At 38.2% G+C, this 12263-nt stretch overlaps 1 protein-coding gene across 1 annotated transcript; it reads left to right on the top strand.

The window, feature by feature from the left end:
* Positions 1-3554: 3554 nt before the first annotated feature.
* On the top strand, positions 3555-4786 carry HSPB3 (heat shock protein family B (small) member 3). The gene has a single exon (XM_081053728.1). The coding sequence runs from the start codon at positions 3725-3727 to the stop codon at positions 4175-4177; it is 453 nt and encodes a 150-aa protein (XP_080909854.1). The 5' UTR covers positions 3555-3724; the 3' UTR covers positions 4178-4786.
* Positions 4787-12263: the final 7477 nt, after the last annotated feature.

Below are 12263 nucleotides of genomic sequence, written 5' to 3'. Positions count from 1 at the left end.
TTGTTAATTAGTGTCTTCTCTCTTTTTATCTTAGTGAGTCTAGCCAAGGGTTTGTCGATTTTGTTAATCTTTTCAAAGAACCAGCTTTTTGTCACATTAATTTTTTCTATTGTCTTTTTGTTCTCTATTTCATTTAGTTCTGCTCTGATTTTTGTTATTTCCTTTCTTCTGCTGACCTTGGGTTTCGCTTGTTCTTCTTTTTCTAGTTTTTTAAGGTGTAACATGAGGTTATTTATTTGGGATTTTTCTTGTTTCTTGAGATAGGCCTGTAATGATATAAATTTCCCTCTTAAAACTGCTTTCGCGGCATCCCAAAAATTTTGGTAGGATGTATTTTCATTGTCATTTGTTTCTATGTATCTTTTGAGCTCTCCTCTAATTTCTTCTTTGACCCAGTCGTTCTTTAAAAGTATGTTGTTTAATCTCCATGTATTTGTGTTTTTTCCTGCTTTCTTTTTGCAGTTGATATCCAATTTCAAAGCTTTGTGATCAGAGAATATGCTTGGTATGATTTCAATCTTCTTAAATTTGCTGAGGCTGATTTTGTGTCCCAATATATGGTCTATCCTTGAGAATGTTCCATGTACACTAGAAAAGAATGTATAGTCTGATGTTTTAGGATGAAGTGCTCTATATATGTCAATTATGTCCAATTCATCTAATGTGTCATTTAGGGCTGCGATTTCGTTATTTATCTTCTGTTTGGATGATCTATCCATAGCTGTCAATGATGTATTTAAGTCCCCTAGTATAATTGTGTTTTGGTCAATTTCTCCCTTTAGTTCTGTTAGTAGTTGCTTGGTATATTTCGGTGCTCCCTGATTGGGGGCATAAATATTGATGACTGTTATGTCTTCTTGTTGTATAGTCCCCTTTACCATTATGAAATGTCCATCTTTGTCTCTTGTTATCTTTTTCACCCTGAAGTCTGTTTCATCGGAAATCATTATGGCTACACCTGATTTTTTCTGGGTACCATTTGCTTGAAGTGTCAATTTCCACCCTTTCACTTTGAGTCTATGCTTGTCCTTGTAGCTGAGATGTGTCTCTTGTAGGCAGCATATGGTTGGGTTTAGTTTTTTGATCCAATCTGCTACTCTGTGTCTCTTTATTGGTGAGTTCAGTCCATTTACATTTAGGGTGATTATTGATATGTGAGGATTTCCTGTCATTCTGTCTTTAGTTTTCTGGTAAGGCTGTGTCTCCATTGTTTCTTTGCCTTTTTGTTGTTGTCTGTTATTTCTGTGTGGTAGTATTCTATGATGTTTCCCTCTGTTTCTTCTTTTATTACAGTATATATTTCAGATTTGGATGTTTTTTGAGTGGTTACCCTTGAGTTTATGTAAAAGAAAGTTTGATATTTAGAGTATTCCAGTTTCTTCAGTCTGCTTACTTTCTCTATTCCCATATTCCAGTTCAGGCCTTTACGCTCCCCCTTTTTATGTTTTGGTTGCCACAAGTTGTCCCTGTTGATGGTGGTCTAATAGCCTCCTTTAGTATTTCTTGTAGTGCAGGTCGTGTATTAGAAAATTCCCTCAGCTTCTGGATGTCTGGAAAGGTCTTTATTCCTCCTTCATATCTAAAGGAGATCTTTGCTGGATATATTATTCTTGGCTCATGATTTCTCTCTTTCAATAGTTTGAATATTTGGTTCCATTCCCTCCTAGCTTGTAGAGTTTCTGCTGAAAAATCTGATGATAATCTAATGGGCTTTCCTTTGTAAGTTACCGTCTTCTTTTCCCTGGCTGCCTTGAGGATTCTTTCTTTATCATTGATTTTAGACAGCTTCAATACAATGTGCCTTGGTGAAGGCCTGTTGGGATTGAGGTAATTAGGTGTTCTATTTGCTTCTTGGATTCGAGGATCCAGTTCTGTCCACAAGTTTGGGAAGTTCTCATCGACGATTTGTTTGAATATATTCTCTGTTCCCTTCCCTCTTTCTTCTCCTTCTGGTATGCCCATTATTCTTATATTGCTCTTTCTGATGGAGTCAGAAAGTTCTTGTAGAGTTCTTTCATTTCTTTTAAGTCTCAAGTCTCTTTCTTCTTCCCTCTGTGTAAATTCCAGGTTCCTATCTTCGATGTCACTGATTCTTTCCTCCATCTGGTCAACTCTACTACCTAAGCTGGATATTTTATTGTTAATTTCTTCTATTGAGTTCTTAATCTCCAGAAATTCTATTTGGTTCTTTTTCAAGATTTCAATCTCTTTTGTAAAATGCTCATTGTGTTCTTTGATTGTGTTTCTGAGTTCATTAAACTGCCTTTCTGTGTTTTCTTGCATCTATTAGAGCATGTTCTTAAGGATATACCAAAATGTCTGCAGAGGTTCTTAGAGTAATAAAAAGGAGCTAAAGAAGATTGTTCCCTTCTGTTTTCTGATTTAATTTTGTGTGTGTGTGGCATTTTCCTTTCATTCTACGAAAATGGGTATGTTATTAAAGGAACTGTATTCCCAAGTCTACCCAGTCTAGAATATACTAACCTCCATGAAGAGGAAGCTTTCTATATTTAAAATCTTCCCATGTGTGTTTTCACTGTGGAAATAGAGAGCACAAATGTATTTACGGTGAGGAGCACGTCTCCTTCCAGCCTTGCCCCCTTCCCCCATCACACTGTTACCCTCTCAGGATGAAACCACTGTGCCCAGTGACATATTTTTCAGAGATTCTATTTATATAAGCAAACACCTACTTATAAAAAAGTATAAATAGTTGCACATTGTATGCTGTTCTGGACTTTTCTTTTTGCTTAACGTGTCTTGAAGAGTCTTCTATAGCTCAGGATAGAGTTGCCTCATTCTTTTTCAATGCAACTTTAATATAAAGGTGCTATAGTTGAGAAATTATAAGTAATTTATCTTTGCCAATTCAACAGCAGAGCTATGACTAGATTAATCCTTAGTTTTCTGGGCTTTCATATCAAATAGTTCAAAGGTTTAACTTTTTCCTCTCCCCTTGTGGCCCTATTTTCGTTACTAAGATTCCCCATTCGATGGCCCTCCAATCCCCATCTGAGGTTTGACACTTCTCCAGCTTCTCCAATCTGATCACATTTTTGATGAGTCAAATCTAATAAACCCAGAGGATGTGGCTCAGATGTTCCTTAAGTACAAAAGAGTAAAAGATGAAATAAAGTATAGAGGACCGAGGGCTCAGGGTTTGTTCAGTGTTTGAGATTTGAATATGTGTGTGTGTGTATCTTAACTCCTCATCGATTTCAGCTAGATTCATCAATCCCAGCTTTCCACTCCGAGATGAGGATAAATGCATTTTAGCTCCTGGTATAAGATGAGTACACACCTCAGGACTGTTCTAGGAAATCATAGTCCCTTAGATCATTGTAGTTCACAAGGGCAGTGCAATCAGGTATTTTTAAAATACTGTTTCTGATTCTAACTCTTTTTCTCTCGAGGTTAGCAAGGCAGGCACATTTGCCCAGGATCACTGAGAATGTGAGGTCGGTCACTCCTTGACGCGGCAGCTTGAGCAGGCTGTGTGCTAAATGCAACTCCGAAACAGGCCCTATAAATAGCCGCTCATTGTCAGTGTGTGTGAAAAGACAAGAGTGAGCGTGCGGTGGGATGATTCAGTTCTCTTTAAGTGGTTGCGTCTGTGCAGGGTTCCAAGTGAATAACTGCTCCTGCTGATAATCTAGTCAGACGACAACTGCGAGCGTTCACCACGACGGAAGGGAAGCTGTTGGATGCTGTTTCTGCCTCCACCATGGCAAAAATCATTTTGAGGCACCTCATTGAGATTCCAGTGCGTTACCAGGAGGCGTTTGAAGCTCGAGGTCTGGAAGACTGCAGGCTGGATCACGCTTTATATGCCCTGCCCGGGCCAACCACCGTGGACCTGGGAAAAGCCAGGGCGGCCCAGGCTCCTCCAGTGGACTCAGCCACAGAGATGCCACCCCAAGAAGGCAAATCACGCTTCCAGATCCTGCTGGACGTGGTCCAGTTCCTCCCCGAAGATATCATCATTCAGACCTTCGAGGGCTGGCTGCTGATTAAGGCTCAACATGCAACCAGAATGGACGAGCATGGTTTTATCTCAAGAAGCTTCACCCGACAGTATAAACTGCCAGATGGCATTGAAACCAAAGATTTGTCCGCGATCCTCTGTCACGATGGAATTCTGGTGGTGGAAGTAAAGGACCCAGTTGGGAAGAAGTGAAATCCTATCAGTGCCTGTTCACACAACAGGAGGAAGACTACAATTCCGCCAGTAAATGGCACTGCCGAAATGTTTGTATTACCCACGTTTGAAATGATTCTTAATGAAGATTAAAAATATAGACAGAGTTCCTGGTATGTTGAGGTTGTCTTTGTTTTTCTTACTCAGCACGAATTGCTGTTAAGTATGTTCCTACAGCTGAAAATGATGCTCTTCTTACACCTGAAATAATGAGAGTTTGGAAACCAGTTTGATTCTAGAGAGAACTCAGAATTATTTCTTCATTATGCCAACAATGCCAGAGAAGGTGCATTAGTAACACTGGGTGGCAAAAGAGCCATCCTCATTTAAGGCATGTTTATCCATTGTATGAAAACGTTTTACATTGCTAGAAAGAGTTGTGATCCTCTTCACCTGATACGCTTTTCTTTTCAGTGTATTTTAATGGCAGTGGAACTTTGTACACATAGTCTGAAGATGGAAATACAGTAGTTGGAAATGGAGACTGAAATATATTTTATGATTCACTTACAGTTTTTATGATTTTTATGATTCACTTACTGCCTTAAACTTATATTGGCATTTTCAGATATAAATCTTATTTTTAAAAAGTTCCAGATATGTACCTGATTATTTACTGAATCTTACCTGCAGTATTTTTTTTTAAAGTTCTGTGGATACTTATGAAATATAAATAAGATGTGTTAATTCATATTCTTATAAGTTTATATTAAGTTTAGGAAAACACTTTAAAAAGTACAATTACTGAAATCAAAGTTTTTCATCTATGTTCTTTAGATGCTACTTAAAATTTTAGATTTCAGAAGATGGCAAAATGTAATGCATCTGCTCTTTCTGCACAATCCTTAGCTTGAAATAGCCTGGCAGGCCATGAAAGCTCTGGGGCTCAGCTTACACAGGCGTTGAGTTTAATACAGTGTGTGTGGGGGGGGGGGCGGGGGGGGATATGAGGGGGAAGAGGGAGGTGGCTTAGCGCTGTTTCTTTTCTCCCCAACTCTTACTTCAGCCCAAGGGAAAGGCTAAGACATTGGTGGAGGCTAAGGATTTGCTTTAGGAATATTGCTTTCAATGCTGGTCTGTGACATTCCACAAATCTGCTATCTCATTCTGTGCATACTAAATATTTCTTTGGAGGAAGTAGCTGCTTTCACCCAGCTCCCAAGTGAGCCTGAGGACAGAGCTATGAATAGAAGAGGAAGGCGGGGTGTGGAAACCACCAGGGCTGACTGAAGACAGCTGACAATACCACCCTGCTCCTCTCTATGGTGCTTTACGGTTTAAATACAAATATGAGACTCCTGAAGCAATAGAAAAAGAAATCAAACGTTCTAAAAGTAGTTTTGAAAACAAATGTAATCTGAGAAAGACGTTTGTTTACAGTCTAAACTGAAAGGATTTTGAAGCTACACGTTCTCAGGAGGTTATTGCCTATGCACTGAGGTTTGTGCGTCCAAGTCTAGGATATGTTTGACAGAATGACTATCACAGACCAGCTTTGCTACATAATAAAATTCATAGTACTTAATGAGATTACATTTGCTGATATGATTAGAACTGAAACACCCACATTACATATTGTTTCCCATCAATTAGCAGAATAGTGTGAAAACAAACTAGTGCTTAGAAACAAAGAGCCCCTCTCATTTGGCCTTGATCTTCACTCTAATTGAGATCCTAGTTCTGCAAAAGTTCAGGAAGTGAAATTCTTACCATGAGGAGCCACTGATAGGAAATATTTCCTTTAAAAATGAGAATTAAAATAAACACATCATCCAAGTAGTATTTATTTTTTCTAAGATAAAGTTTAAAGTAATACACAGCCATTTTTTTTTTTAATTTGGAAAACATACCAAACATTATAGAAAATAAAAACCATTTATTATTCTTCTACTACCATGAGGTAGCTACTTTAAATTTCTAGTTCATTCTCTTATACGTAAATACTTGTATCACTTTTTACAAAACTAGGATTATGTTTGCATGACATCCCGATCGTACTAGTTACTGTCTGTTGCCCTTCCCACCTCCTGCCCACCCAGACCCATCCTCTACCCTTCTCAGTCTCATTCTGAGCCCAAGCTGGCTGACCCCTGTGGCCACGTCATTCTAGTTTCTAACTGGGTTCAGCAACGGAGGCACTGACTGCAGACCAGAGACTGGAGAGAGAAGATTGGTGGGCACGGGGGAGAAGGCTCAGGTGTTTCTTTCTCTGCTGCCACCCTGCGGCGGCGCTCTGGCAGGGCCTGCGTCCCTCCATCACTGGGACACTGGAGAGATGGCCACTCCTCCAGGACTCCCACTCATACCAGTTCCGGCACTGTACCACTGTTTCTTCCTCTTGGCCCTTCAGCATTTGGGTGGTGATGTTTTCTGCCCTTTCTTGTCCCTGGGATTCACCATCCCCTGTGGATTACTTTGCCTGCTATCCCATAGACAATTCCTTCCTTAAAGTCTCTTTCAGGCGATAGAATTCTGTTTCCTGACAGAACCTTGATTGACTTCTTACGTGATTAAAAAAATAGCACATCATTTGCTTTTGCTGCCAAACATTAACTGACGTGCAACGGGTATCCACTATTCCAATGCAGATAAACTGCATTATAACTTAACCATTTCTTTTCACTACTGGTCCCAACAGGAAGCGGATGGCACTCTCAAATTGGAATAATTTATTTATAAGGAGATTAATTACAAAGGAGTGGGCAAGGTGGAGAGGAGCTGCAATGGATAGTACATTACCTAAGTGTAGCCAATGAGAAGTTGTTATGTCCCTTCGGTCCAAAGGGATGGGAGGAGGAAATAAGTCTCAGAAATCAGAAAGAAATTTGGATATAGGACAACCAACCCCAGGTGATCTCATAGGAACCAGGAGAATAAATACTTTTTCCCTCCAATCTCCTACCAGGGCACCCCATTGGCTGGACCTAACTGGTAGCCAGAGGGTGTGCGTGACCTATTGACATAGGTCAACAGCCTCTCAGGGCAGAAGGCAGGGTAGGGAAAAATGGTGAGTAACTCCTGGGGGCAAGGGTAAAATATCCAGCACTCTTAATAATATGAGAGCTGTCATTATAGCTCTCATAGAAAACCTCTTCTGTAAAATACATCCTGTGACAAGGCTTGAAGTACCCACACTTTATTTGGGAAGCCCAGGATGGCAAAGACAAGGAAATAAGGGAAACGAGGCAAGAAAAAATGGAAAACAAAGTGATATGATGTGTTTCCAGGCTGGCCACTGCTTCACAATGAGCTATGAAGAGACTCAGGAGCCTCTTGGCAGGGATGTTGGCTCAGCACCTGGAACTTCTCCAGAAGATCTTCAGGAAGAAATCAAATCTTAGAGCAAATGCACAGGAAAGACAGGAGAGAGAATTTGTCTGCCCTGTTCCTTTCTATGTCCTGTTTCCCATCAGTCACGGTTCAGCTCACAGGGAACAGACTCTCCTGTACTGCTGGGTTATATCTTCCAAGCCCTTAGTGGCTGCTCAGGGAATCAGACGCCCACCGTGTGACATTTCATCCATTCTGGGAGCAGAAGGGCCACTGAGCATGGTTAAGACGCACACAGGGGGAGGAGTGCAGGCTCAGGGCTTCAACTTGGGCTCCAGCCACCTTAGTAGACTTAGCAAAGGCTCCGGCAGCACATGGTCAGGGAGGCAGGAGATGCCTTTAGAACAAAGAAGGCAGGCGAGAAGGTAGGGTACAGACTAAGTCCAACACAACCTCAAATCCGAGACTGCAGAAAGCAGGTGCCAGGGAAATCACACGATCTTGCAGCATCTACTACTGCCTGTCTGCCCTACTGCCTTCAAATTATGGACTTTAATATCACTTTATATTTTAATTTGTATCTGTTTACGTGCAGAGCCAGTCCTCTTGAACATCTCCAGAATTTTTCTTTTCCTATAGATTGTGGACCAAAGTTTTGTTTTTATTTCGAATGGCCTGCCTACCCTTTATCCTGGAAGTCCAGGTCATTAAAGAGTTTGGTTCCCATTGGCCCTTCCCTGAGTCCAAACTGTATTGTGCTGTTTTACTGAACCTGCCCAGTTTTACATCTTACTACTTACTTGTGATTATCTGAAAATTGCTGTTAGTGGTCCTTAGCACATCAAAAAAGTGATTTTAAAAAACACAATGGTATACAACTTCAGGTAAAAAAAACAACAAAATAAAACATAAGAAGCCAAACATCTACAGTGATTTCCTTAAGCTTAATAAAAATCTGACTTTTACTAACACTGTTCTCTTCAGAGGCTCTCAAATAGTTGGAAAGAAGAATAAAAATGTCGGTTCACTATGCTGATTGACAGCTTACATAGTATTGTATTTTGAAAAGAACTCTGTTTTAGCAATGAAGTTGGCCAGATGTTCTTCACAAAATAACAGAGTATTTTGAATTTGAAAAATAAATGATCCCAAGTAACTATATTCTTCTATATTTCCTTAGCATTGTTTAATACATGAAAGTATGTAGGTGTGTATTTATAAACTCCTGTTTATTAATGTTTTCTAACTTCAAGGACAAATACAAAGAAAATGTAGTGTCATTAGATAAAATGGTCTGTATGATAATGTTCTTTGTAATTTGTTGAAATTTTTTTTCATGACCTGGTATGCAGTAATTTAAAAAAATATACCATGTATACTGGAAAATAATCTATGTGTATATTTCTATTTGGGGATATATATGTATACACACACTATTAACTTTGCTTTTATTTTTTGCTTGTGGCTACTAGAAACATTTAGAATGGCATTTAAAAACCTCTCAATATGAAAGGTCAGTTTAAAATTTTAAAAATAATTCTGGTCCTTTTTTTCCTTTGTATATTTTCAGCTTATGTTGATATTTGATTATAAATTTGTAATTTCTCTCAATTGGATTATTTCTTGTGTTATTATGTAGGCTCCTTCTGTGTCTCTATTTAAGGATTTTAGCCTTAAATTTGGTTTTGTCTGATAATTTCACTTTTTGTTTTACTATTTGCATGACATCTTTTTTCTTATATATTCAATGTAGTTTAAGTGTGTTTCTTAAAAACAGTAGCATGTAGCTGCATTTAAAAAAATATAGTCTGATAAGCTGTCCTTTAATAGATGAATTAACTCAGTTACTTACTGTATTAAATACTTTGATGTATTTATGTTTTGTATTTGTTTATCATGATTTTCCTTTTCTTTTCTGTCATTGGAGTATCAAGGTATCTATGCTTACCTCCTTGATTTTTTTTTTATCTTTAAGGTGTTAAAATTTAAATGTTAGAAAATTTATAGGTTCATATACATTTTTGAAAAAAACCAATAAAAGTATAAAAATGTAGACATTTAAAATTACTCAATATTTCTATCCTTCTCTTGAGCATAACTAGGACTTTTGTGTCCTTAATACCCATTAAATACTCTCCCCCATTTTCCTGTTATTGTTAATTTTAGTTTTAACTTTAATTATTGAGTACTAAAATCCCACTATTAAAAGAAAATTTTGTGAATTTCTGTGCTCCCCTTTGTTTCTTGTTTTCCAGTTTCCCTCTGCATTCCTTCCTCTTCTTAAGGTATCTTGTTATTTTCATGTGGGTCCATAGGTAGAAAATTCTCAGTCTTTACACTACTTCACTCTTGAGAAGTATTTACAAAGCATAAAATTCTAGGTAAACAGTTATTTCACCTCAGCACCGTGAAGATAATTGTCCTCTGGACTTACAGTGAAGTTTTCAACAACAGAATTGTTCCTCTGTATATTTGCCGTCGTCTTTCTCTAGTTGTCTTTAAGATTTTCTATTTATCCTTAATGCTCTGCAATTTCACTACGATGGATTTAGGTTTGGATCTGGATTTGTTTATGCTGCTTCGTGTGCAATCTGAAAAAAATGTACTTTTTGGGGGGGGGTCTGGAAATTTCATGGCTATTATTTCTTCACATGTTTTCCTATTCTCTTCTTTTAGAATTCCTATTAGTTATAGACTTTCAGAAGCTCTTGTCTTTCAGAAGCCTTTCAGAAGCTCTCGTCTTCCTGTGCTGTATTTCTGAGTTACTTCCTCAATCCTTATGTTCTCCTTTTCCTTTTGAAATACACGATACATGTATAAAAGTATAATTATTACTGTACACATGTTTTATATAAAAAGGCTATCCATGTATTAAACCACCCAGGACAAGAAATAGGTCATTGACAGTACCCAGAAGCTGTTCCCCTCCCTCCCTTTCTAGAAGCAACCATACTGTCCTCTGTGATAAGTTTTGCTTTTCTTAAAAATCTACTACCTATGTTTGCATCTCTAATCAATATAGCTTTGCTTGTGTTTGAACTTATCTAAATGGAATCATAGCCTTTGTATTCCTTTCTGACTTATTACTTTTACTTAAGATTGAATGCCATCCACATAGTACTCTGTTTATTTTCATTGATGTATAGATTTCATTCTATAAATATACCAAGTTTTTTGGTCTATTTGATTGACAATTGAGATCCTGGATTAGTTTGGGGCTATACAAACAATATAGTTCTGAATATTCTTGTACATGTCTATTGGTGTCCATGTGCAAGAGTGCCTACTTAGAATGTGTACCTAAGAATGAAAGTGCTGGATTATTGAGTATGGCCACCTTCCACTTAATCATGCCTAAGTGTTTTCCAGAGTTATTTACCAACTTATTCTGCCATCAGCAGCGTATGAAGTTTCTAAATTATCCTAAATGCCCAACATTTGGCATGGTCAGACTTAAAATATTGCCCATCTGGTGATGTGTACTATAAAGCACAGAGAGATACCAAGTCTCACTTTTACCACGTTCTGGGTTTATCCCATGTATTGTGTATTTCCCCAGTAGCTATGGTTTTCATTGAGGTCTTTTCTACATCAAGCTCTTCTTATTTCTGTTATTTGTTCTATAATTTCTTATTCTTTTACAATGGACATTATTCCTCTATATAATTCCTTGAGCATCCAAAACATACTTATTTTCAAAGTCTTTATCAGATTGTCCTACACTTCAGTTTCATCTGGAGAGAATTCAAGTTCCAAGAATGGACTTTGTTGATTTTCTTAGCATTACATTTCTCCAAGTGTTTAGGAATTTTGATTTTTAGACATTTTTTTAAAAGTTTATTGGGGTGACAATTGTTAGTAAAATTACATAGGTTTCAGGTGTACAATTCTGTATTACATCATCTATAAATCCCATTGTGTGTTCACCACCCAGAGTCAGTTCTCCTTCCATCACCATATATTTGATCCCCTTTACCCTCATCACCCACCCCCCACCCCCTTACCCTCTGGTAACCACTAAACTATTGTCTGTGTCTACGAGTTTTTGTTTCTCATTTGTTTGTCTTGTTTCTTTGTTGTTTTCAGTTTTATATGCCACATATCAGTGAAATCATAGGGTTCTTGACTTTTTCTGTCTGACTTATTTCATTTGTGTGAGAGGGTAGTTAATGTCTCCCCTCTACCCCATGCTTAGACTTCCCTATCTAGAAGTTTCACTACTGCCTTTACTTTATTTCTTAACTTAGGGGTTTTGAAAATTTCTGCCTTAAAGTACCTTGTGATGGCCAAAGTAACCTAAGATAGCCAAAACTTCTTAGACTTCACCTCTTGATAAGAGGACTGGCAATCTGCCCTTCCCTTGAATACCAACGGGCCTTGTGACCTGCTTTGACCAACAGAATGAGAAGGAAGTGGCACTATGTGATTTTTGAGGCTGGATCTCAAAAAAAGATCTAAAACTTCCACATTCATACTCTTCTGAACACTCACGTTTAGACCTCGTGCCACCAGGAGAAACCCCTCGGATAACCAAAGCTCACAGGTCAATAGCGCTGGCTGAGCTCCCAGCTAAATGACATACCAGACCAGCTGAGCCTCCAAACAAGACCATATGGAGCAGAGGGACACCCTAGCTGAGTCCAGTCAACACACAGAATCATAAGGAAATAAATGATTGGTATTGTTTTAAGTCACTAAGTTTTGCAGATAATCAAAACAAGAGGAAAAATGAATTCTAGTTACTTTGCTATCTTGTCAAAGCAAGAGTTTATTATTTATAGAGAAAAGGCTAATT

Source organism: Rhinolophus hipposideros (genome assembly GCF_964194185.1).
Source record: "Rhinolophus hipposideros genome assembly, chromosome: 7".
NCBI lineage: Eukaryota > Metazoa > Chordata > Mammalia > Chiroptera > Rhinolophidae > Rhinolophus > Rhinolophus hipposideros.
Note: the sequence above shows the minus strand (reverse complement) of the source record. Positions and strands in the feature narration are given on the sequence as shown.

Excerpts from the sequence above, each read along its gene's own strand:
- HSPB3 (XM_081053728.1), top strand. The coding sequence starts at position 3,725 with ATGGCAAAAATCATTTTGAGGCACCTCATTGAGATTCCAGTGCGTTAC.